General features: G+C 40.0%; 2 protein-coding genes across 4 annotated transcripts in view; one reads left to right on the top strand and one right to left on the bottom strand.

Moving 5' to 3' along the window:
• Positions 1–967: 967 nt before the first annotated feature.
• On the bottom strand, positions 968–20,360 carry kmo (kynurenine 3-monooxygenase). The gene is made up of 15 exons (XM_080740993.1): positions 20,222–20,360; positions 19,383–19,452; positions 19,104–19,201; positions 18,090–18,179; positions 16,929–16,977; positions 14,522–14,609; positions 12,878–13,043; positions 11,942–12,013; positions 9,788–9,909; positions 6,059–6,206; positions 5,920–5,977; positions 5,041–5,123; positions 2,201–2,302; positions 2,047–2,106; positions 968–1,523 (listed from the first exon to the last, which is right to left on the bottom strand). Exons 1-15 carry the CDS (start codon positions 20,309–20,311, stop codon positions 1,377–1,379), a joined length of 1,443 nt encoding a protein of 480 aa, XP_080597119.1. The 5' UTR covers positions 20,312–20,360; the 3' UTR covers positions 968–1,376.
• Positions 20,361–21,562: 1,202 nt separating this feature from the next.
• The window catches only part of ide (insulin-degrading enzyme), a 34,661-nt gene continuing 30,813 nt past the window's right edge, over positions 21,563–25,410 (top strand). For 2 of the 3 annotated variants that reach the window (XM_080740320.1, XM_080740319.1), the window contains exon 1: positions 21,563–21,687. In XM_080740320.1, coding sequence (XP_080596446.1) covers positions 21,596–21,687 — 92 coding nt within the window. In that variant the 5' untranslated portion in view covers positions 21,563–21,595. Of the gene's footprint in view, positions 21,703–25,410 lie in introns of all 3 variants that reach the window. The other variant, XM_080740321.1, reaches the window with a different exon arrangement.

The following is a 25,410-nucleotide window of genomic DNA, read 5'->3' as shown; positions in this document are numbered from 1 at the left end:
TCACATGTGACTAAGTAAATGTAAGCGATTGAACTAGTGGACCTTGCAGCCATTCTAATTTGTGAATTTGCGATAATTATGACTCATGAATGTTAGCAGTGGTTTAACATTTAATTATTTATAATTAAGTTATTAGTATTTGTTTTCTATTAGCTACCGTTTCCACAGAGATGCCTCACATACTCCCAATACAGGTCTCACCAAAAGAACGTCAGGCACTGTAGATTCAAAACACTGCTGCTCCTCAGGAAAGTGGATCATATAACTATTAGTTATACTACACTGGCTTCCTGACTGTCAAATAATTGATTTAAAAAGTATTACTGTTGGTTTATAAAGCACTGAATGGTTTAGGGCCAAAATACATGTCTGATCTTCTGCTATATGTAATGAACCATCGGGTCTGTTTTCTGTCACCAGAGACAAACATGGAGAAGCAGCATTTCAGATTATGCATTTCAGATTATGCACCACATATCTACAACAAATTCCCAGAAAACTGCAGGTCTCCTACAACAGGTTGCTTTTTATTGAGGCCTTTGATTAATTTCTTGCGCTGCACTGTAACATTTTATTCTATTTTTCTGTTTTATTTTAGCCTATCTTTTATTTGAATAACTATTTTAAATTGTATTTATGTATTAAAACTATATTATTTTATAACATGTTTCTATTGCACTTTGTCTTAATAATCTTAATGGTTTGTGTAAAGCACTTTGAATTGCCTTGCTAAAATAATGCTAAATAAACTAGCCAGAAGTTGGTGCCATGGAGGATCTGTGACCATCTGTGATAAGGAGAGTAGACAGGAACATGACAGTGCCAAAATTGAAGTGGAACTTTGGAGTTCTCAAATGCCAGGGTCCATTCTCCAATGATGGCCATTTATAATAACCCTCCCTATTCTTGACACATTGATTTGCATATTGCAACTGGCTGCACAGAAAGATAAGAAGCAATCTCAATCTGTATTTGTGTGTTAGATTTATTTTTCTACTCTTTTATATTAACTTAAATTGTGTTTTTATTTATTTAATAATATACATTTGGCTTTAGAATCTGTACAACTGTAACTAGCCATGAAGAACACTGACATTGTGAAATCAACCACTAAAAATAAACATTAATACACTGTAAAACCCACAGTTAATGGATTTCTCTAAAATAATAGAGAATTGTATAAATCATGACTGGAATTGCCATGAGTGACTGCCAAGACTTCATTATAACAGTAGATTAGCACAATCTGACCTACATGGCCTTCAATTACTTCTAATTAAAATACTCAATCAACCTCTAATTGGGTCATTGTCTTTTCGTTGTCAAGTGCTCTCCTTGTTTGGACTGGAGATGGATATGGCACAGTTTGCAGATGCTCAGAAGGTCTTTAGGGCTAGCATCCTGTTCCACGTTTTCTCAATGGTAATGGTAAAGTTGGACATATTGGGCGGGTATTTAATGACCAGGAACGAGCCTCCAAGAATAGCAGCTGTAGCACAACATAGTAGGCCTTGGTTGATCACCTGTGAAGAGTGATACAGAATGGATGTTTTTAAACTGCAAAAACAAACAGCGTCCTCATATGGTAACATTAATCAAGCCTCTGGTGCAAGACATAAACTCCCTCCATGAATAATCGATGGATATACCAATACAATGTTTACTATGTATGCTCTGTGAGGACAATATAATATTTTTTTTTCATTTTAAACCAGGGGTTCCCAAATATTTCTACGCAAAGGAAGGACCCCCAAGTAGCCAAAGCCTCTTTCTGCAACCTCCCTAGCTTTTGCAAAATGGCTTTTAGCCACTCCTTTTCAATAGCCGCCCTTAAGGGCCCCCACTTTCAAAACCACTGGTTTAAACATCCTAACACCTGCCATTTGGAGGGCAAATGTAAATTTTCTGATGACAGTGCTACTTCAAAAGAGTGCAGGGGAATTGCAATTAGAAAGGCTTTCAATGGTCTTAAAGTTTGATTCCATAAATTTAAATGTCAATGAGCCAAGAGAGCAAACATTTGTCCAGATTTACAAACAGTCTTACTTTGTCTTGCCAGTGCCAGCGTTTCACTGCTTCATGGTACCTTGTTCTGGTGAAGGTTACCTAGGTGGGACAATGAATGTCAGATCATCATTAAGAGTTTTTCAGAGGACCAAACAAGATAGAAAATTGGTTTTGTTTAATAGAAGAAACTTACCATTGTGTACAAGGGAACTATTGTCTTTGGCATGAGGACGTGGAGGATGTTATCAACATGTTTTCTGAAAAGGAACCACTTTGAGTTGACGTGTGCTCGCATCTGTATAAACAAACGGGTACAGTACATCTGTTAGGAATGTGAACCAGCTGTCTCTCAGATGTACAGCAATTTATTGGATTAATATATTTCACAAAAATAAACCCCTAAAGCCATTTGAATTTACAGTTTAACCCTAACCATATATACTTGGTCTGGTGACTGGTCCCAGCTCCTTTTCTCCCTCTACGCCAAACATTTTTGCCCAAAATAGCCAATCTTCAGACTTTTTATGTCCAGAATAGGTATGCTAGGGTTCGTGTGGTAAAACGAAAACTCGTCTCATCTGTGCTGCACGCTTCAAATTTCCCTTTTCAGCTTCCCGTGTCATGAATCAAAATGAGCCTCTTCTATTCTCTCAAGTTTAAAATGACCATGGGGAGATGGAATCAGGTGTTTTAAGTCCTGAGGAGGTGTTGTGCAGTAAATGAGAGTGATAGCAGCAACAGTGCCTGAGGCCAATTACTGACATGGCATGGCATGACAGATTTAACTCTAAGGTGGATAAGGAGAGAAGCCACGTTTTTTCACACAGTTGATTGGGTACCGCTGAGTCAGTCTCCCAATGTCCCTGCACCTAAACTTACCCTGTGTCACGATGGCCAAAATAATGTTTAAAAATCAAACCTCGGTTCGAAGTGAAGCGGTGAACTTTTATTCTATGTGTTCTAGAGTTATGAACTCTGTGATCTATACATCTATACAGTTATGGACTCTGTGATCTATTCATTCTTTATATATTCTGAATTCTACATTCTTTATATATTCTGAATGAATATATAAAGAATGGAGGGCCGAATTATCATGTGAAGCTTGACCAATCCTCAAAGTATCCATTCATCAGATCGGGAGGGACACTACACACATATTCTGGACGTACAGGACAGATAAAACCTGTTCATTCTGAACTGAAATGGCCATATATGGACATGGGACACACATTTTGCTTTTTGAAAAAGCCCATTAATTCTGGACTGATATTCTGGACGTACGGGACAGAAAAAACCTGTTCATTCTGGACTGGAGTGACCATATATGGACATGAGGTGACATAAATTTTGTTTTTGAAAAAGCCTGTTTATTCTGGACTGAGATGACCATATATGGACATGAAACACAAATTTTGTTTTGGAAAAAACCTGTTCATTCTGGACTGAAATGACCATATATGGGCGTGGGACACACAAAGCCACTCATTGGAAGCGGTTTTCACCGCTTCAAAAACTGTGAAAACAATCTGAAGTCTTCATGATTTTCTAGACTGAAAAACATGTTATTATCGTGTTATTTTTGCTTTATTTTAAACTGGGGGACATGCTTTAATCCGTAGGCCTACCTGCATATACAATGTTAATTTATACATTTGTAACTGGGTGTACAAAGAACCCATAAATGTAAAAGTGCGTTGCTCTGAGTCCAGATCTAGGAAGCTGCAGGGGAAATATGAGTTTGTAGGAGATGGTGCAATGGTTAATGTGTGTGGCGCCTCCTATGGGCAGAAGTGAAGGCAGGTTTGGAGATGTGTATGTTTCCTAGGGAGTTTACTTAAAGAGGCTGTGTGAATTATGGGCATCACTTCTTGTTGTCAGTCATTCAGCTCATTTCAGTGAGCCATGTCAGTCAATAATAATGTGGGAACACAACCTGACAGAAATCAAAAAGGTCATATTCCCTACAAGATCTTCCTCCACACACAGCTGGTTATCAAGCACTGTACTGAAGTAACAACATGCACCATTTAATCTACATGTAGAGATGTAGGTGTCACAGCAGCAACAGCAGCAGCCAGTCAGAATGAAATACAAGACAGGAGTTAGGCTACTGCTAAGAGGAAGTGTCAAGAGCAATTGACCATCATTAATTTGAATCAGCTGTGTGGAGAGAGATCTTGAACGTAAGTAGTCAGACTAATGTGTGCCTTTCTTATTTCTGGTCAGGCTGGTCAGGTTTGTTCCAACATTATGGCCTATACAAGGTGTTGCATCATGATACATTTTTGGGATTGTACGAGTTATAGGCCAAAATGTAAAGCAGCCTGTTATAATGCCACAGTTGAAAGATTTGGGGTACAGTTACTTCGTCCCTTGGCCTAGCTACTGGGAGTGCAAGCTTTCACGCCGATTGGTCCAGCGGTGCCAGAGATTACCTGTTCACAGTTAGATGGACAGACCGACAGATAGACTCATAATCCCCGCTACCGACCGTTGCAGCCCAAAAGATATAACACTAAGGATTTGACTGTGTAGCTGTACCTTGTGTCTCTACTAGGCAAAACAACAAGCAGAAATAGCTGCAATCAGTGTTAATTAGCCGATGACAAATTACATATTGGATGAAAGCGGTTTCAGGGGTACCTTTTGATTTATGTGTCATCAACTTTTGTCTTTGAGCCACTAAGTTCTAGGCACATCCACAGTGCCTGGCAGATGGTGCAGCTGGCAATGAATCACCTCAATTATACTCTAAGCAGTAATTGAGAAATAATTAAAGCAGAACAGGGAGTGAGAGATTGGCTAAATAAAAGTGCTGTATTAAAGAAAGGATGACATGCAGGGGTCACATGTGATTACTTTGGTCAATCAATATTTGGAATGTATCAAGTTTACTGCCTTTTAAAGTACAGTGTTATGTGATATTGATTGAATTACTCAAATTCACAGGTCATTAATGCTTGGTGTATGTGCAGAATGTTGTGAATATAGGCATGTTCTGCAAGCTAATGATCAAAAGATCTGCCTTACTTCAATGTAGTTGTACATGGCTAGGTCTGCAATGGCATGGTCGTCTGGAACTCTCACTCTGGTGTACTCGGGGAGCACAGCACCTGTGAAACGTTGTGAGAGAATGTACTGTATTTATATAATTGATAATTGATTGACTTTTGAATAGTCTAGGTCAGGGGTCTTCAACAGGGGGTCCAGGACCCCTAGGGGGTCCTCAGAGTTACTACAGGGGGTCTGCCAAATCTTTGTGTGATGGGGAAAATTTGCCGGGAATTGCAGATCTACAAGCTCACAACGGCTATTTTCGGAGAGTTGGTGTGTAGAGGGAAAAAGAGCAGACCATGTACCGAGCCCAACCGGGTTTCGTAGAAATCTTACATGAGTTGGAAAAAATGTTGAACAAAATGCTGGAAAGTCAATATACACTTTTACGGTAGGTCCGGTTTCCATGGTAATCAAGCCTCTTGTGTAACTGACTGTCTCCATGAACTGTGGACTCTGGAGCATTTGTGCCAATTCTCTTTAATGTGGAAGAAGATGCTTTTGCGCAAAGATGCCCTTGCGCAAAGCCTTATGGGATGTAAAATAATATCTCATATTCAATATTAGTTAAGGCCCTGCTTTGATGTTTTGATGTTATTCACCCTTGGGCTTATGATTTGCTCTGACAATCTGAATACTATAGATATAGAATAACTCTCCCCTTATATTTGTGTATAACTACGCTCTGTTCCGCTGTTTCCTTAGATATTAGCTAAAGCTAACCCTAACTAGAATGTATGTATGCTTCCTATTGTAATGGGACACTCCTATTCAGACATATTTTCGGTCATAGGAGCTTCTTTGCCACGAGACAAAGCTGATACGACTTTGATAATCTGCAATCATATTACTCACTGAAATCCTCGTTCAACTGATCCATTACTTCATTGAAGACAAGGCAGTCCTCAAATCCCTGCAAAATAAAGGTTAACTGCCATGAGATCCCAAATAAATGTCCTTTTTTCTTTTGTAGCTGTGTCATGTATTTACTTACAGCATTCATTCCCTGCCCATAGAAAGGCACTACAGCATGGGCGGCATCGCCCATGAGGACACACTTGTCGTCGATGTGATACGGTGAACATTTGACAGACACCATGGCCTGGGCTGGCAGTCGGAAGAAATCCCTCTTGAGTGCATCACTGCAAGGCACACAAAAAAATAGAAGAATACACAGTAAAATCCTTGTTTAACTCTAGAACAGGGGTCTTCAACGTTTTCAGGCCAAGGACCCCTTAGTTGAGAGAGAGATGAAGCAGGGACCCCCACAATATTTAGAAGAAACGTTCTATCACTCAAAGATTTGGAGACTGAGGACCGGACCCCTAGTTGAAGACCGCTGCTCTATAACAAAATCAACCTCCAAGGGTTGATTTCCTAAAAGGGTGGTTCCTTTCGTTAACCCTTCTGAGTTAAAATACACTTACTGTGTACTAGTACCAACAAAACCAAAGACAATATACATTTTGTTTTCAAACTAATGTGTTGTAAAGTGTCATTAATTCTAACAGCTGCCATCTCCACTGGAGGGTGTTCAAACGTGTATAAATATTTCTTATTTTTATTTTTTCATGCTGCTATTCAAAAGAATCCATGTCTTTCAACCAAACTGAATGATGAGCCAAGGTTTCCGTGAGCTGCTGGAGTCAGTTTACACTGAAAAGTAAACAACCGTGCAGCTCATTAATGCTCTTAATGCATGAGCGCTCCGAATGAAGTAACCCCGGAGAGGAAGCAAACGAATTACACACCTCGTCCGTTTCCATACCTCATCCTCTATCTCCCTGTCACCTGCAACATACTGTCAGCCTCAAATTAAAACCTCATCACTCTTATCCATGTAACTGTAGGCCGGCAATTTCACACTTCACAGAACGTGGCCATGGATGTGGTTAGAGGCGACCGTACGTTGGAAAATGAAAGTGTTTCGAGGTTGGATTGGCAAGGTGGAGGGAGAGAGAGTGGGAAAGGAGAAGCTATTTGGTGGTGGTGGTGGGGGGGAGTGAAAGAGGAGATTAAAGGGATATTTCACTTTCAAAAATAACTTTTGGTCATTTTATAGTCTAATCAGGCTTTTATGAACACCCTGAACAGTTTTTACTTTGCTTGATTCAATATTTAGATATTTGATGTAAATTAGCCCTTACCCGTTCAAAGATATGAGCTCTGAAATGATGTGCAGTGTGTGGGTTATGGGGTGTGCACTGTGCACACAGTATATGAGGGATGGAAAGTAATTTTAACTGGTGCTTACATGATAATATGTAGGAGCGTCAATGTAAGAAATACCCGTTTTGTTTAATGGCTACAGAGATACTGTGTACCGATCTGCATGATTTTTGGACAACATCTGTAACAGGGCCAGTCACCCCCCCCCCCCCCCCCGCCCCCCCGCCTGCGCGCGCGCACACACACACACACACACACACACACACACACACACACACACACACACACACACACACACACACACAGATGGTTAAACATGTTGCCTCATGCTAGATGCAAAATAGATAAGCCTCATGCTAGATGCAGAATAGATAGTAGATACACCATAAAAATGCTAATATACAGCAAACGATTTGTGAAAGTGACAAACGGGCTTCACAGTTATGTTAGGTGTGTTCATATGCTAATGGTGATGCGATTTCAGATCAATTGCTCCAGCCACTGAGGAGAAACGCTGTTTCAGACAGACAGATTTTTGGAAAAATGCTAATATACAGCAAACGATTTGTGAAAGTGACAATCAGGCTTCACAGTTATGTTAGGTGTGTTCATATGCTAATGGTGATGCGATTTCAGATCAATTGCCCCAGCCACTGAGGAGAAACACTGTTTCAGACAGACAGATCTTTGGAAAATTATATGTTTGATGTTACCAGCAGGGCCGTTCCGGAGAAATGCGGGGCCCTGTGCGAAGTCCTGTGCGAGGCCCCCCCCCCCCCCCCCCCCCGCAGCACGGGTGTGATTGTTTGCGTGTATGTGTGCGCACACGATTTTCAGTGGCTGTGCATCTATAAATGCAATGGAATTATGCAGCTACTCTACCTCTAAAACGGTAAGACAGTAGCATGTTTATTCTGCTACACACACACACACAGACACACCACCGCTCACTTTAAACTTGGTTTGATTTTTCCCCCCTTCTCCATCAGCATACAGTATCAGGTACTGTAGATACAATTTCGACAGTCCAGTAACTACAAGCCCTGGCTTCTCTATCCCACAAAAACATCAATCAATCATGTAGCCACATGTATCACAGTCAAGCTCAAATGATAAATAACAATAGTGTAGCATATGCCCGAAGATGGTGTATGAAACAACAGAGACGTCCATACATTAGCATAATGAATTAATAGTGTGGTCTCAGTTGTTATATGAGATACATAAAGGTTTCCTGTGCAAATAAGCCGAAAAGCTTACTCGAATCTCCTTTTAGTTGACCTTGTACCAGTGAACTGTACTGTCATGATGAACCTTTTCCTATGCAAACCTCTAAAGTCTTCAATCAATCAATCAACCAACCAATCAATCAGGGATAGATAGCACCTTAACTCTGGGGCTGCACGGAGGCACTCCAACACAATAGTGCACCAGTTATTTAACCACTAATGTTTCTTCAAAACCCTTAAGTGTATCCAGTCATTACAGACAGCAACGTTAGCTTAACTTAGCTTAGCTCATTTGAATATCTTTTGTTTACAGTTGATCCTCTGGTGCCCCCACATCAAGCCCTATTATAAATCCGGCCCTGGCTATCAATCAGACACTGACAAGATCGTCAGATGAGTTAGATGAGGGGATTCCTCATAACTTTGTAGAACATTACCCTGGCCTTACCTTGCGCAGATATGATGCTCTCTCTCTCTCTCTCTCTCTCTCTCTCTCTCTCGGTCTCTCTCAACTCTCTCATAAGTAACGGAAGGGAAGGGAACGCTGAATCGATGTAGGATCCCGTACGTGTCTCAAGACTAGATACATTAAATCCCATAGCCCGAAGGGACAGTCAGCCGTTTCACTGGTTGTTGCTGGTTGTCAGGGAGATATCACAGCCAATCGGTTGACAGGCTCTGTCTCCGTCCTGCAGATTGCGGTGTTTGTGTGAAGATTTAATATGAAAACAAAACTAAATCAATTAACCAAGCCTAGCGCGGGGCCCTTGCAGGTGCGGGGCCCTGAGCGACCGCACCGTTCGCTCTACCTTTGGCTCGGCCCTGTTACCAGGCCCTCCTCCTCCAGGGCCGCTCCCCATACACACCCATTGTAACTTCAAACTCCATTTTAACCATGATAGATTCCTTAAAAACATCCATTATTTTTTCTGGTGACTCATACTACCCTCCTAATACGTGAGCAGACCATGCTTTTACGATAAATTTTTATTGTTTTTAATTATTTTCCATTTTCCCAAAGAATTATTAAAAATAAATGAAAAAAGTTATTGGAAAAACACGGCCTGCTCACGTATTAGGAGGGTAACATGAGTCACCAGAAAGAAAATGGGTGTTTTTAATTAATCTATCATGGTTAAAATGGAGTTTGAAGTTACAATGGGTGTGGGGAGAACCAAGCAAATTAAAATCTGTCCAGGGTGTTCATAAAAGCCTGATTAGACGGTAAAATGACAAAACGTTTTTTTGAAAGTGAAATATCCCTTTAAGGAGGGGTGGAGGAAGAGATGGAGGGATGAAGAGGGCGGGTGTAAAATGTTACTTACACTCCTATTAGCGGTATAGCATCTGTGAAGTATTTTTGGAAAAATTCAATGACTTCATCTCCTGTAGTGATCTTCTCAAACTCATCAAAGGGCATGAAGAGGGTGCAGGTGAAAGTCTTGTCCTAGATTAGAAAGAAACACAATCGACGCACATCTAGTTGGCTGTGTTCGAACATGCTTGCGCACATGCAGAGGCCCTAATGGGTAATGTTTCCAAATGTAAATACAACACATTGTATCATTCAATGTGTGTGTGCATACATTTCATGTCTGATGCAAGGGATGTCACTAAAGGATAAATACAAAAAACTATAATAATAATTAAAGCTGCAAGCAGCGATGACCGGGCCATCACAGGCTCAGCTTTGTCCTCATCAGTAGCCACACAGCCACTGTTACGCTAATTTTCAAGGAAGGGAAAGGCTGTAGTTTCTATATGCTTAGAACAAAAACAGATGATGTCATTGGTTGGCAGGTTTCTGAACTGTCCACAGGACACGTACAGTTAGTGGACACGAAATCTTATAATGAGCATTAGTGAGGACCAATTATATGAAGATAAGGTTGAAAATGGATATAGGAGGTCCTTTAAGTGAAAAATGGGCCAAAAGTAGGGACAGGTGGCTTTCCAACTCTCCAGTGAAAGTGATGGATAAAGGTTAAGGGGAGTTGTGGGTCTGCTATTATCTGCTCAGTTAGCTGCTGCTATTCATCATCAACACCAAGTTCTCCCTTTAGGGAGTGTCGTCGTTACCATGGCATCCCCACAGCAGCAAGGTTATTTTTTTCTCTCTATCTTAGTCAGGTAACTACTTTGCTGCTTTACCTCAGTATACTTTCATGTTTATTTGTTGCTACAAATTTAAAGATAAGATTTACCTTTTACCCCAATACATTTATCCATACCCTTTAAAGTACTTGTTAGTCGTTACATTGGCATTATGTTTCAAATCAAGGTATTTTTATGAAATATTTCTTCACCTTAATCAAAATACAGTGTCCCAAACCTTCTAAAACCCATCCACCCCTCAGACCTGTACCACTAATGTAATGTAACGCAACAGAGCAAGAAAATCTGTCAGATTTCTTTTTAATCATCAACAGCATTTAATCTTACTTTTGATACTTCAATACAATTAATATCAGTTAATTAATTTTCATACTCAAGTACAGCTGATACCCAACAATTTTAGAATTTCACTCAAGTGATATTCTAGTCAATCTAGTGGGTGCATTACGTGCAGACTGCAAATATGTTTGTTCTGTTCAACAGAGAGCTGTTACCGAACAAACACTCTATAGCAATAATTACTATCAGAATAGAACTCCAGGGTGGGGAGTGGGGTGTAGTTATCACTTATCAGTGTGGACTAGCACACAGGATGCACTTTGAGAATGCATTGAAATGACTGGGATTAAACAACAACAACAACAACAAAAAGAAAAAGGGGGGGGGGGGTCAGGGATGACATTTACATTGAGGTCAATGCGAACACCTGGGTGCAAATCATATTTTAAAGCTGCTTGCCCCCAAAGTGGCAGGCCTATAATTGGATTGTGACATTCGGTAGATTTGAAGAAACCACCATACGATGGCCAGTCACAGCATCGGCCCTATATCGCACATACAAAAGCCGTCACTGACTTTGACCACTAAACTCAAATCACTTAATTCTTGAGTCGAAGAAGCTAGTTCCAAATTTGAAGAAATTCCCTGTTGGTGTTCCTGAGATATCGTATTCACGATAATGGGAAGTAGGTACAGACAAACCTGAACTCACAATGCACTCTATTGCTGGAGGTGGCATAACAAGAGAGAGCGGAGTAATTAAAAGTAAACAATAATTTGAAATACTGAGTATGCCTGATAAGTGTCAAGTAGGGTTGGTGCTCTGGGAGACAGGAGACGCCAGGTTCTGATGAGTCAGTGTGTGGTGGCTTGAGGGATTTCTATGAGCTGAGGTGGGCACTGGGTTTGAGTTCAATTAGAGTACTAAAGATAAGGAGGATTAGCTGTGCCGTGACCTCCCAAGGGTCAATCACCATCATGTGGTTATGGTTTTGTCATATTGTATTGTCTACTACAGCTCAAACTTCCCATATACAATACAGTATGTAAATATCTATGCCACTGCAAATGAGGAGAAAACTCACCAAGTTGGGCAGCGCAATCATCATGAACGTGTTCCGTGGCCAGATGTGCAGATAATTAGGTTTCATTGCAAACTGGAACACAACATAGAAAACAGGGGGGTAAACCTTATGATGGTACAACATATGACCATACATGAACTCATTTCATTCAAAGAATATATATATACACACAGTAAAATCCCTTGACCGTAACAATCAACTATAAGGCTTGTAAATTTGTATCTGCACCTGTATAGCAGTGTTGCAGACAGTGAAACTGTCCTAATGATTGTTTTATTTGGTGCTAGGGTGCCTTCACCTGCTCGGTTCAGGTGTGCAGATACTATTGTCCTTTACACATCAGACTGATATTAAAACAGGATTTAGCTGTGTACCAAAATTTGCTGAAGAGAAAATATAAAGAACATCAAGTGAGTGGCTGAACAGCATTTAATCAATTACGGCTATTCATTTCACTTAACCACTTCAACCTTGTCATTAATTTTTAGGCATGTCATTATAGGCAAAATCTTTCAAAAAAGAGTGAAAATTGCAGATCTACAAGCTCACGATGACAGCTTTTAGATTGTCTATATACGCTATTTATACTAAGTATAGTGTATGGCGCGGCAGGGGGATAGCAGAAACCAGGACAACAGGTTAGGTAGTCACCGGGTGAGAAAAATGGGTTGAAAAAAAACGTGGGATAAAAAACTTTAAAAAAAACTTAAAAAAAAAAAAAAAAAGTATAGTGTATGGCTAAAGTGGGCAAGTGCATTACAACCACCATTTGTATATATAATTTTTTCATAATAGCAATGGGAACCATGGCATGTTAGCATCATGTTCTGCCTACTGTATGTAGCCACAAGCCAGAAATGAGTTGCACACAACAGCTTTCATCAAATCACTGTGGCATGCCAAACCTATAGCCTGGAACAGAGGTAGTGGACAGACCTCTCCATTGTTGGGTGGCATGGTCAGCTCCAGGTAGCCATGGGGGATATAAGTCTGGCTGAAGTTGAAGCGGCTCCTTCGAAGGAACTGTTTGCGAATGGCAGAGAAGGCTCCATCACAGCCGACAATGAGGTCTACGTTGAAATGTTCCTTGGTCCCATCGGGCCTGAAAGACATCCCCATGTCTTTTAAAGAGAACAATAACAATCCAATAACACAGCTATGTCAAAATGTAGCACACTTGTGTGAAAGAACTGGCGGTGCTTGTCTCCTATTTGGCTTCCCATGTGAGAGCTCCTTGCTGTGTTGAGCCACTAGACTAGACATTTAATTGAGCTTTCAGACTTTCCATTACTGTGTGGTTGTAATGGAAATACAATTTATATTCCTTTTCAGGCTATCGACCTATAGATTATTGAGTTATTATCGATTATTGATATAGTAATTATATATTTAATATTCATCTTACTTCAGTATATTAATATATGACTGTATGCTGATGTTCAGTTTCCACAACAGCTGTGTTTTAAGAAATATGGAGAGAAGGGATACTGTAAGCTACACACCTTGTGTTAATGCAAGTCTGAGAGTGTACGAATGTTAGGTACACAGAGGATTTTACTGTATAGAGACATAAGTATCTCGGGACTCGTCGGGAGTGAGGGTGGCTATTATTTATATGTATACTGTATTGCATAAAGGTTTACATTGGAAACTTGAAAAGGTTTGGAGTGCATTTGTGTCCAAAAGGTGAGTGATGAAGGTACTCTTTAGTAGGGAATACAAACATTTAGCAAAAGATCCAAGGCATTCTTCTGGCAAAAAGTTAAAAAGAAGATGGCTATTTCATGGTGCAAATATTACAAACAGTACATTTGCATGTTAAGATTGATGTGGGTTACAACTAAGTACAACATTTGTAGCAGTACAAACAGCCTTTATTGTTTTCAAAATTTTCACAATGAAATATTATTTTTTTGTGCCTTGGATATTATCTTATTTTACTAGAGTGAGTACAGTGCTGTTTTAAACATTTATTCAAGAGCAATATACCGTATGTCACACTACAGAGACGAAATGACAACATGTTGCTAAAACTAGAAAGGAGGAGAGAGAATATTATCACTGTCGGACCTTATTTGTATTTTAACAAAGAGAGTTACCGGTAAATTAACACTGTATTTTACTGGGTACCTGTTTTAGACAACATTGCATAATCAGTAAGAGAGCCCATAGTCACAGTACATGCCATGTTAATTATTCACCACATGGCTTTGTTAAATCCCACAACAAAACCCACCTGCAGGTATTTCACTGATTTCGTTGTAAATCATGTCACATTTACCTCAAGGACAACCAAGTATAGCACTACTAAAATGTCACAGGCTTAAAAGCAGCCTGTTTATCACCACCTACTAACACACATGTGTTTACTTAAAGGAGCATGATCAATAAAGACATAACTTAATCAATGGCAGCAGGAGTCAAAACACAGGCGTGAGCATAATGTATACCTTAAAAAGATGTGTGCGTGCGTGCGTGCATGTGTGCATGTGTACGTGAGTGCAAGTGTGTGCGCATGAATGCATGTTTGCAAATGTTTGCTTGGTTGCATGTGAATAAAATCAGTTATTAACTATTTACCTGGCAAAGGTCATTGACCCTGTTTCAGCATTCCAGTCCAACAGTTTGTACTCAAAGTTCAACTTTGTATTGGGATACACCTCTGCAGCTGTGGTTAAAGGAAGAGAGGAGAGTGTTACAAAAACATCCTTATATCACAGGTATGATATAACAACAGGATTCTTATGACATGGATTAAGTTGTGAAAGCAATACAAAGGAAAACTCCATATAGGGGACAAAAGTGATATTTAGCAAAGAGCCTCTGTGTCACTTCACCTAAGAAGATTAACCACCACCTTAACCTGTTCTCCCCTGCCATATAATTTGTACGCCCAGCTCATACTACCGGAAAATCTGGGAGATTTGGGGTCGGAAATGTACCTCCCGATATCGGCGATTGTCTGGCTAGATTATCCTCTAGTTCTGGGGTCTTCAACAGGGGGTCCGGGACCCCTATGGGGTCCTCAGAGTTACTACAGGGGCGTCCTCCAAATCTTTGTGTGATAGGAACTTTATTTTTTCTACACAAACCACTATCCTATTCTGTGTGGAACATTAGCCAAAAATAGCCGATTTACAAGCTGCGAGGCTGAGGCGTTGTGAGCTTGTAGATCTGCTATTCTTGGCAAAGAGGTTTGGTGTAGAGGGAAAAGAAGAGTGGACTAAGTATTGACGGTTCAAGTGGTTCGATGAAAATACACATTAGCCCAACAACCTATACTGATGATAGTGATGTCAAACAAGTCTAAGCTGTCTAAGAAATCTATGAACATTTTTAATATGCAACACAACTTTATACAATACGTAGTGGGGGTCTCTGCTTCATCTCTCTCTCAGCTAAGGGGTCCTTCACCTGAAAACGTTGAAGACCCCTGCTTTACTTCACTTTGAGATGTTAAGACTCTCCATATTTGATATTTATTATCTGGATGATTACATGACTACTGTCTGAGTGGCATGGTGGAGCGCCTCACGACAGAGAGAAACATTGTTGTTGACAATCCGTTTCCGCAGAGCTGCCACCATGTGAGGTGCTGCGCTGCTCCGCTTTAAAGGTCTCATGAGATCAAATTCATTTCTTTTATTTTCTTTTTTTTCTGACCTCAGTTACACCCACAAAACTGAACTTTGAACAATCAGTGGATCTTCTGTGGCCTGGGGTTTCCTATATAATTGGACTCAGAAAAGTGCTGTGATTTGCCAGTGGATGTTGATGTCACAATCCATTAATCCTGCCCCTTCTCAGAGCACCGCCGATGATTGACAGGCAAAATCCCTCAACAGCGACACCCGCAGGCAAATCGTTTTTTTTTTATTGCCACTGAAAAGCCCTCAGAAATATAGAAAACTGCCATGGCTCACTGGAGTGAATTGTTCAGTTAAAACCTAATACATGTTTGAAGGACTATGATACAGACTTTTATGTTTTGTAAAAACTGCATGTCATGAGACCTTTAAAGGACCTACACCATGAATTTTCACTTTTTCTATTTTAAAACTTTTTTTTGGGGTCCCACTGGCACCTTCTATCCTCACAAAGTCCTATTTCTGTCATTGTGTCTTTCTCTGGTTTTGGGAAGACAGAGATGAAAAGCTTTCCACGGGTTCTCAGAACAGTGCTGTTCTGAGAGTTGACGCATGTGACGTCACACGCGTTTCCCGTTTTTTTTTCAGTCAAAAAAAAATTAAAAAACATTTTTTTCAAAGTTTCAAAACTTTTTTTTTTTCAAAAAAATTTTTTTTTTTTAAACTGTCAAAAAGTAAAAAAAAAAATTTTCCAAAAAAAATGTTTTTTTTCAAAACTTTTTTTTTCAAATTCTTTTTTCAAAAAACTTTTTTTTTCAAAAACTTTTTTTTCAAAAAACTTAACTTTTTTTCAAAAAACGTTTTTTTTCAAAAACTTTTTTTTTTTCAAAAAACTTTTTTTTTTCTGGAAAAACCCCACTAGATGCGCCCCTGAGCAAACAGATGCCGTTTTGGTATTGCAGCTGGAGAGCCTCATTATAGTAGAGCTAGAACAAACAAAAAGAATGGTCAGAGTGTTTGTTGAGGGTTAAAACCTGTCTAAGACTCAATTTTGAGCATATATTTATACAAAAAATATAGTTTTAAAAGCATGGTGTAGGCCCTTTAAGTGGGCAGGCTCTCGTCAGGCATCAAGCATTCAACCAAGCCGAGCCTTGTAAGAAATTGTTTATCTTTTGCTGCCAAAAGCACTGTCATGTTCCCTTAATAGGTAACTCTTTGTGGACATTAAAGACTTGGACAGCATTGTGTAAAGTAAATACTGTAGTCTTACATAAACATGTTAATTAAAGCAATATTAAACATACACCGAGGTAATAATGGAAAATGTCAGCCTTCAAAACAAGGCAATGTTACACCAGCCAAATGACGCTACTACAAGATGCTACTACAGTTCCTACCTGTTAGCAGTTCTTTGTTGAGGTTTGCTCTGTCTACGGATAGGATGTACTGTAATGAAAACAAGCAGTTAGGTTTCAGTAAAGTACTATAGCTTCACTAGCAAGGTTGTTGTGACACTGTGGTAAGACAGGAATACACACACACACACACACACACACACACACACACACACACACACACACACACACACACACACACACACACACACACACACACACACACACACACTAGATATTGTTACATCACTTTTAAAAGCTGACCTTTTGCAAACAAGAAGTCATGTTTTTTTTTTATTTCATCTGTAAAACAATCTTTTATCACAGGACTATTTTTGTCTAGACATCAAATCAATTCAGGCCCAGCTGTGGGAAGGGTAACTGGAACGTGCGCCCCAAAACCCGCTCTCCCCCATTTTTTGAGTGGACAGCTCGCCCCCAGCAGTGGACCACTCATCCTGCTTGAGCGAACAGACCTTTACTGAAGGCCAATCTTGGTCACAATTTTTCTGTGGAGTCAGTTTCTCCAACAGGGGTTGAGTCAGAGCAATTATGCAGGTGTGTGGTTAATGATCCGATGCCAATGTATCCTGCCTATGGCAGGGACCTTACTGTGGCACCCACGTGCACGGTTTGAGCAAACAGTGGTGGGCATGCATGGTTCAAAAAATGATTTATGATATGTTGAGTTTCATTCAGAGTCATTAGCAATCTATATTTGAGACACTGTCGTACGTGAGATATGCAGCCTAAACACAGCAAATATTTGGTATTTACCAAGGCTTGGCATTGTTTATTACATTCCGATATACAGAATCAACTGCCTTTGAATATCCTCATATATGGAGCGGGATGTCATCAAGTTCTTGATTTAGTTCTCATTAAAGGAGTTCCTTTTTGGGACCTTTTATTGAGCAAGTCAGTCTGTTGCAGTTAAAAGTGTCCAAACCTGCCGGCTGAGGATAAACTGTACAGTATATATGTCACAGTTTAAATGATATATTTTTTAATTTGGACAAATATATCCTCAGCACGTAACACAGCTGTGACAGAGTATAAATGAAGCATAAATCTCCACATGTCTTCACTTAATCATAACCTGAGTCATTGTACACTTGTTCTTTTTCAATTAACTGATACTGCTGGTAAACAAATAGTAATTACCTGGCCTTTCTTGCCATAAGGGATTTCTGACTCTTTCCCACCCACAGAATGGATCATTCGAGCATTCATGGGGATTCCCTTGGTGATAATCTGAGGGGGAAAACAGAATATTTGTTATAGACAGATGGTTAAAATTGCAATACATATTGCAATAAATAAATAAATAAATCTATATTTCCAACCACAAATTAGTAAAAGCTCTGTTCGCAAGAAGGGTTGTCTTGTCATCATGACCTTAGTCATGGACACAGTCCATTTTATCTCCCATTATGGCCGCCCTTGAAAGTTTATTTGAAAAGCCAACAAAGCAAGCCCCGTTATGTCATGTTGAAAAGTCATGCAAGTGTAAAACAAGCATCTGACTCATAGGGCTCCCAAGTGTGCATAACATGCATGGTGCACCAAATGTGGTGGACCCACAAAAAGATCATAATTGCTTTCCTCTGACAGCGGAATTAAACATCTGAACGGACTGCATACAAAGAGGGCATCGTGGGATGGATTCCCTGAGGCTTTTTGACACACTTTGTATATTTCATTAGAATCAGAATACAGCTAAACACAAACAAGATGCCCATCTGCTTACTTTCAATCCAGTTTCTCATTATGTTCTTTAAAACAAGGGCACACACTGTATTACACTTGCAGTTGCAGTACAATAGCGTGTTGGATATATGGAATATACACTGTAGGAAAAAAGTGTTCACTTAACCACTTTCAACCTGGCATCCATATTTGGGGCATGTGAAGTTTTTTTTTTCTCTCTCTGAAAGTGTACACATGGTACCAAATGGACCCATAAGGGTAAGGGTATATTTTTCACTGGTAAGTTCAGATGCACGCACGCACGCACGCACGCACACACACACACACACACACACACACACACACACACACACACACACACACACACACACACACACACACACACACACACAAGGTCAATTTAGAGCGGAGGTGGGACAATTTTTTTTTTTAATATTTTCACTGGTACAATAAAAAACACACTCAAACCTTCTCTTCCATTCCCACATGCTGTAGAGCCTGCCGTCCCCTATGGGACAGTGCAAGGTTGATGCTCCTTCCCTTTACAATTTTGGCTTGGCGAATATCTGTCAAGAATCAGACAAAATATGAACTATTATAACTATGTCTAGGTTTTCTGTACTTGTAATCAATTGATGGATGTCTATATTTTCTCAATATATAATACATACAGCACTAATATATTGCATAGTATATTGGTTACTGTATATTTTTCTGTTCTCCAAGTAGAACTTAAATATCAAATACCTTCTCGAGATTCAAAGACTTCAACCTCAAAACCTCTTTTAGCAAAGTAGCAGGCATTCAGCGCACCAACCTATGGGGCGGATGAATGAATATATACTGTAAGATTTACTGTGTGAAAAGATTGCCACAGAGTGCATATCATACCAGGCATCACTGGATACCAGGCATGCAGGAACTTCATATTATCAACAGTACATCAGACTACAGGTATGTCTGGTACATGCAGGCTATTGCTCATGATGTCTGCTCAGCTCTGTATTGATTTATCTAACCCTTTGAAGCAAAGAGGGTGTTAGGACCAGTGGTGAAAAGTAACTAAGTATTTACTCAAGTAGGCCTACTGTACAAACAATTTTGAGGCACTTTTACTTTACTTGAGTATTTAAATTTCCACTAATAGTCCAGGAAAATATCATACATTTTACTCCACTACAATTATTTGACAGCAAGTTATTTAGATAATTAATTAAAAAACTGTACATTAACTGATAAATTATGATCGTAGGTTAAGATACCCAGCAGCAATAATAATCAGTCCCAGGCAGCTGCAACATAGTAGTACACATAGGCCTACTCAACCTTATGATTGTTGAAATGGGCCTGCATAGTGATTACTTTGACGTTTGGTACATTTTCATGCCAATACTTTTGTACATTTAGTAAAATTCTGAACTTATGACTTTTACTTGTAACAGTATGGCTATTTCAACACTGTGGCTTTCTTTTACTTGTAAATCTGAGTTAGTTCTGAGTGGTTAGGAGTAGGACTATACATTTACAAAGAAGAAAACTAACATCACAACAAAATAGAAATGATTCGCTTATATTTTTCGTCTTACCAAACCACCTCCTACAACAGCCACCACTTTTTTCTTGGTTGACTTGATGTGCTGGTCCATTGTATATTCGGTATGCTCTGGAATTATCATGCAATTATCTGTTCGTGGTGAAGTGTTTCACTAATGCCTTCCCTGGCTGGAACTACCAGTTGTGGAGGAGGAGCATAGTGAATCTCATAAAGTAGACGGCTGTGTGATTGGTCATGACTCCTGTTCTTATTTAAAAGGTAAACAAAACTGAGAGATAAACCAAAATCAATCAACTGAACTGAACTGAACTGAACTGAATGACTTGTGTATGTAACTTTAGGTCACTGACCCACAGGTATATAAGCATGTTCTGTTCATCTTTCATAAGCGAATTACGTCTGTTAAAGCAGTAACCCATCTTCAGTTACTTCAATAAAATACCACATACAAATAGTGTTAAAGCTATTGTTCATGACTCAACATGGTCACAATTTATGCTTTACAGAAACGTTATGATCAACTTCAGATATTTGTCTCCATCTGGTGGCCATGACAGGAAAACAGAGAAGGTTAGAGAGGCAGGGGCTGACATTTCTAAAAGGGCCCTTTTGGTGAAAATATCGAAAAAAGCCGACCTCCAAGCTCACAACGGACAACGTGCCGCACTGCGACGCGTTGTGAGCTTGGAGGTCGGCTATTTTCGATGCTTGGTTTCTACACAGGGAGGGAGGACAATTATTTCAGCATAAGATGCTGCATCCAAGTTCAGGAGAGTTTAGACAAGGCGATTCTCTTGAATGCTGCCTTCAGCTATGGCATGGAAAGAGGGCATTTGCATTTCTTTCACCATAGTAAAAACTGCATTCATGGTCTGGAGAGGGCACTTTTTTACAGAAGGATAAAAGGGCAGGGGCTTAAGCCCCCTTAGCTATGTGTGCACGTGCCTGCATTACACGCATAATATTCATCATTTTCTTTAATGACGCAATCGTATTTTTTTCTTCTTGGTGGTGACTAATATAAAATCGTATTGTACGACCATAGACTTATGATAAGCAGATCACGATACAATATTAGCTCTATGGTCGGGTTCTCCTTGCCTTGTGTATGACGCCAAAGAACACACGCAGGACAGTTAATCGATAGTAGCAATAACAATAACCTCTTCTTTCATACATATGATTAATGAAGCAACATGTAAACGTTGGCTAGTCGTTGTTTGAATGTCAGTACTATTCCAACCTAACAGTGTATTTGTTTTATTTATTTTCGTGATTAAATGTGTAGTTCATAATTACATTATTAAACAGTTACCTTTGTACTACAGTGCGTTCTGGGATCCGCTACATTGGTCTGTTTAAACATGGCGGTGTGAAGTCGAGGAGGATTTGTTTTTCATGAAGTATGCTGCAGTGCATTAGCAGAACGGCTCCGTTGTTTATCACGCATCTCAAGAAAGCACCGGGGAATAGTTTGTACTTTAAACAACAATTTAGGTAGGTCTCTGACAGGTAAATATCAGCACTTTTTTCAGTACTAATTTAAGCTTTTTGTTTTGGGCAATTCAATGTCTCAACTGCCCGCTGCTGTTCATGTAGTTAATAGGGCCGACCGGCTAACATGCTAAGAGCTGCTAGCTGGACACCAAAAGCTCTCAATTCAGTGTGATTCATATTCATACATATCTCTCGGAGACATATTAATAATAACCTAGCATTTATGATGTGATTACACTATTATAGAATGCTGCATGGAACCGAACTCCATGGAACAAATAGAGCAGTGGTTGTCAACCCTTTTCATAACAGGGTCTATTATTTATTGGACAGTTGAGTCACGGACCACCATTTGACGAGATTTAGCCTCTCTGACCCAAAAATCTGGATATTTTGTTATCGTTGGATAAGATCTTGTCCACAATTCCATGCTGTGTGGACGTGGACGTGGTGCCTTGGAGAGACGATCAAGATTCATGATAACACCTCTCTACATTCTCTAATTGTGCAGAATATACTTCTTGTCACCCCCATTTTATTTTATTTTTTATATTTGAGATTGAACTTAGTCTCCATTGGGTGAGTAATCGATAGAAAAGGTAATTTTGGGGGTGAACTACTCCTTTAAGTAATGCAAATAATTTAACTCTTGAATGTGTAAAAAGAGTTAAAGATCAAGAGTTTTTTACAAGAGTTAAAGATCTATAAGCGTCCATTTGGTTACCAACTCTCCATCATTTAGTTGGGGACCACTGGTGGAAAACCACTGAACTAGAGCAGAGAAATATTTTGGGGGGGTCCCCAGATGATTAACTTAATGCGCAATGTTGTTTTCTCACTCAACAGTAAACAAACCAACATAAAGTTTAAGTGTATAGATAGAGGGTATCTGCACATTTCTAAAGTGACAATTTGAGGACTTTTTAATACCTCTAAAATGACATATTTTTAAACATTGGCCAAATTGTCACATATTAGAGGCAGAAATTGTGAAAATAGCCGATCTACATGCTCACAACGCTTTGCAACGCCAGGCGTTGAGCATGTAGATCTGCTATTTTCACAATAGAACCGTGTTATACAAAATGTTATGCTTCAACAATTTTGTGGACACTTTTTCAGGTTAATTAGCTTCTGCTTCTTCCTTGTTTTGTTTTCTTTCTTTTTTTTTTACACAGTGTAGCATTGGGCAATCTTGATTTTACGGTGCAGTAAAGGTTGGCTAATGACAAACTGTCAAGACCAAGTGGGCGGTGTTAGTTTGTTGTAATAGTTAAAGGGTTTCTAAGCAGAGCTGGGCCCAGCCAGGGCCCCAAAAGTCAGGTGGGCCCTCTAGAACACTGGTTCCCAAACACTGGGTCCCAGGCAAATGTCTAATCTCGCTTTTGGGTCTTGAGCTAAAAGTTTTGGGAATGGGAATTGGGAACCACTGTTCTAGAAGATTGAGCCAAACGAGACCCAGTGTGAGCCTTTTTATTTCAAAAGCTGAACCAAAAGGGCCCACACATACAGAGGCCCATTTTATGAACGGGCTAAATAGGCAAGTGGAGCCGAGCCAGAGCAATAAGGGGCCCCTGAGGGGTTATTCAAGTCTGTCAGAAAGTTTGGCCTCATGGGATTTTCTGCGCAGGGTCCCAAAAGTGTCAAGAATCGGCTCTATTCAAGAAAGGCCAACTGATTTGGTTGATTTAATACTTAATTAGAAGTTTGCATAGGAAAAAGTACAGGACAGTACAGTTCACTGATACAAGGTCAACTTAAAGGATAGACACTACAAGAAAGCTGTTAGGCTTGTTTGCATTTGTTTGCACTTAGTCCAGAACACTGGACTAAGTGGACTTTCCTAGAGTGGTTGTAGACGACACATGGTATGACTACCATGAGGCCATGTATGTGTCAGGCTTTAAACCTAGCTCATCATGTCATTATCTTACTGGTACAGAGGTCTTACTGCATATACTTATTGACTGGTTGTTGAAGGCCCCCTATCCCTTTGGTACAGGTATGCTAGTGTCACATGTGTGGTTTTATGTTGTTCCATAACTATTGGCTCGTTTTTAACAACTTTTTATTCACCAAAGTCCATAAGCCATTAAAAATCACACCCGTGTGAAGTGGAGCTGTGTGTGTGTGTGTGTGTGTGTGTGTGTGTGTGTGTGTGTGTGTGTGTGTGTGTGTGTGTGTGTGTGTGTGTGTGTGTGTGTGTGTGTGTGTGTGTGTGTGTGTGTGTGTGTGGATCATGTGTACCGATTTTTGTGACATTTGAAGAAAATATGTAGGAAAAGGAGCAAAAAGTGTGTTTTGGAGAAAATTCAAGATGGCGGAAAATCTATCATGGCGCAAATGGGCGTGGCCTATATGGGGAGATGCGTCATGACCCAAGGAATCCAGGGAAAAAATATTTTTAATTTTCCGACCCACGGTTCAAGAGTTACAGGCCAAAACGTAAAGTGGGGTGTTATGGCGCCACCATGCGGCCAAATGACACAATTATTTTTTATTTAATCCTTGAAATCATTATGAACCTCCTCTCCAAGTCTTGAAACTCTAGCCCCTATGGTTTGCGAGAGACAAATAATTGAATGTGAGTTTTTGCGATTCCCATTATAAGTCAATGGGGAAAATTAATTCACTAATAAATTAATATCAATTAAACTATAGAACCTTTCTCTTAGAAAAGTAATAGCCCACGATTCCCGAGTAAGCCGTTCGATTTGACATATGGCGCGAGTGTGTGGTGGCAAAACTGTGGGACTAGTGGCGTGCCGAAGTTTAGGAAGTTCAGGCTACATACAGACACACACACAGACAGACACACAGACAGACAGACCCACACGGCCACGTATAGGGAGCCTGTGCTTCACACAGCTCCAAAAATCGAACCTCTGTTCGAAGTGGAGCTGTGTGTGTGTGTGTGTGTGTGTGTGTGTGTGTGTGTGTGTGTGTGTGTGTGTGTGTGTGTGTGTGTGTGTGTGTGTGTGTGTGTGTGTGTGTGTGTGTGTGTGTGTGTGTGTGTGTGTGTGTGTGTGTGTGTTGCAGTTGAAAACAGCGCCCCTCCTAGGGCTGTCACGATTAATACATAATCATCTATTCGCGATTATTTTTCATATTCGCGAATATTTTTCATATTCGCGATTATCGTCAATTATCTAATTTAATTAAAAAAGTAGTGAGTTTTGACAATAAAACCATTCTTAAACAAGTTAAACCTCACGTCAACACTTGCATTCTTGAATGCGCCTCCCCCTTGTTGCCACGGGGACCCGTGAACGCTCAATGCTGGACTGGTCCTCCTCAGTCAGTCAACACAACAGCAGCACGGCACGCACTGTCACACAGCACAGGCAGGCTGGCTGGCTAACTAAAAATGCTTAAACAGTTCGTTTTTTCCAGACGGTCGGAACAGACACATACACCATACACATCCCGGGACTATATATTCCTTTTGATACGATACAGAAAAAGGCGTTCACTTTGGTTTCAACACAGAGGACTGGAGTCAGTGCCTTTACTGCAGCTTAGCTTAGCATAGCTCTGGTCCATAGCGTTAGTGGAGTTCTCCCTCCACTAACGCTATGGACCAGAGCTAAGCTTAGCACTGCTGCTCTGCTGTGGAGAGGATGATGATGATGATTACACACAGACGGCGACTAACTAACTATAGATGTTGGATCGTGGTCGTGATAAACATTAGGCCCATTAGGCTACTGTCGCTATTTTCAG

Source organism: Nannobrachium achirus, assembly GCF_963921795.1.
Source record: "Nannobrachium achirus genome assembly, chromosome: 13".
NCBI lineage: Eukaryota > Metazoa > Chordata > Actinopteri > Myctophiformes > Myctophidae > Nannobrachium > Nannobrachium achirus.
This window is presented reverse-complemented; position numbering and strand designations above follow the sequence as displayed.

Excerpts from the sequence above, each read along its gene's own strand:
- kmo (XM_080740993.1), bottom strand. The coding sequence starts at position 20,311 with ATGATAATTCCAGAGCATACCGAATATACAATGGACCAGCACATCAAG. Across the intron at positions 18,180-19,103 it reads ATGTGGGAATGGAAGAGAAG|ATTATCACCAAGGGAATCCC; the intron begins GTTTGAGTGTGT and ends TTTCCCCCTCAG. Across the intron at positions 5,124-5,919 it reads TCAGTTGAACGAGGATTTCA|GTGCTGTGCTCCCCGAGTAC; the intron begins GTGAGTAATATG and ends AACGTTTCACAG.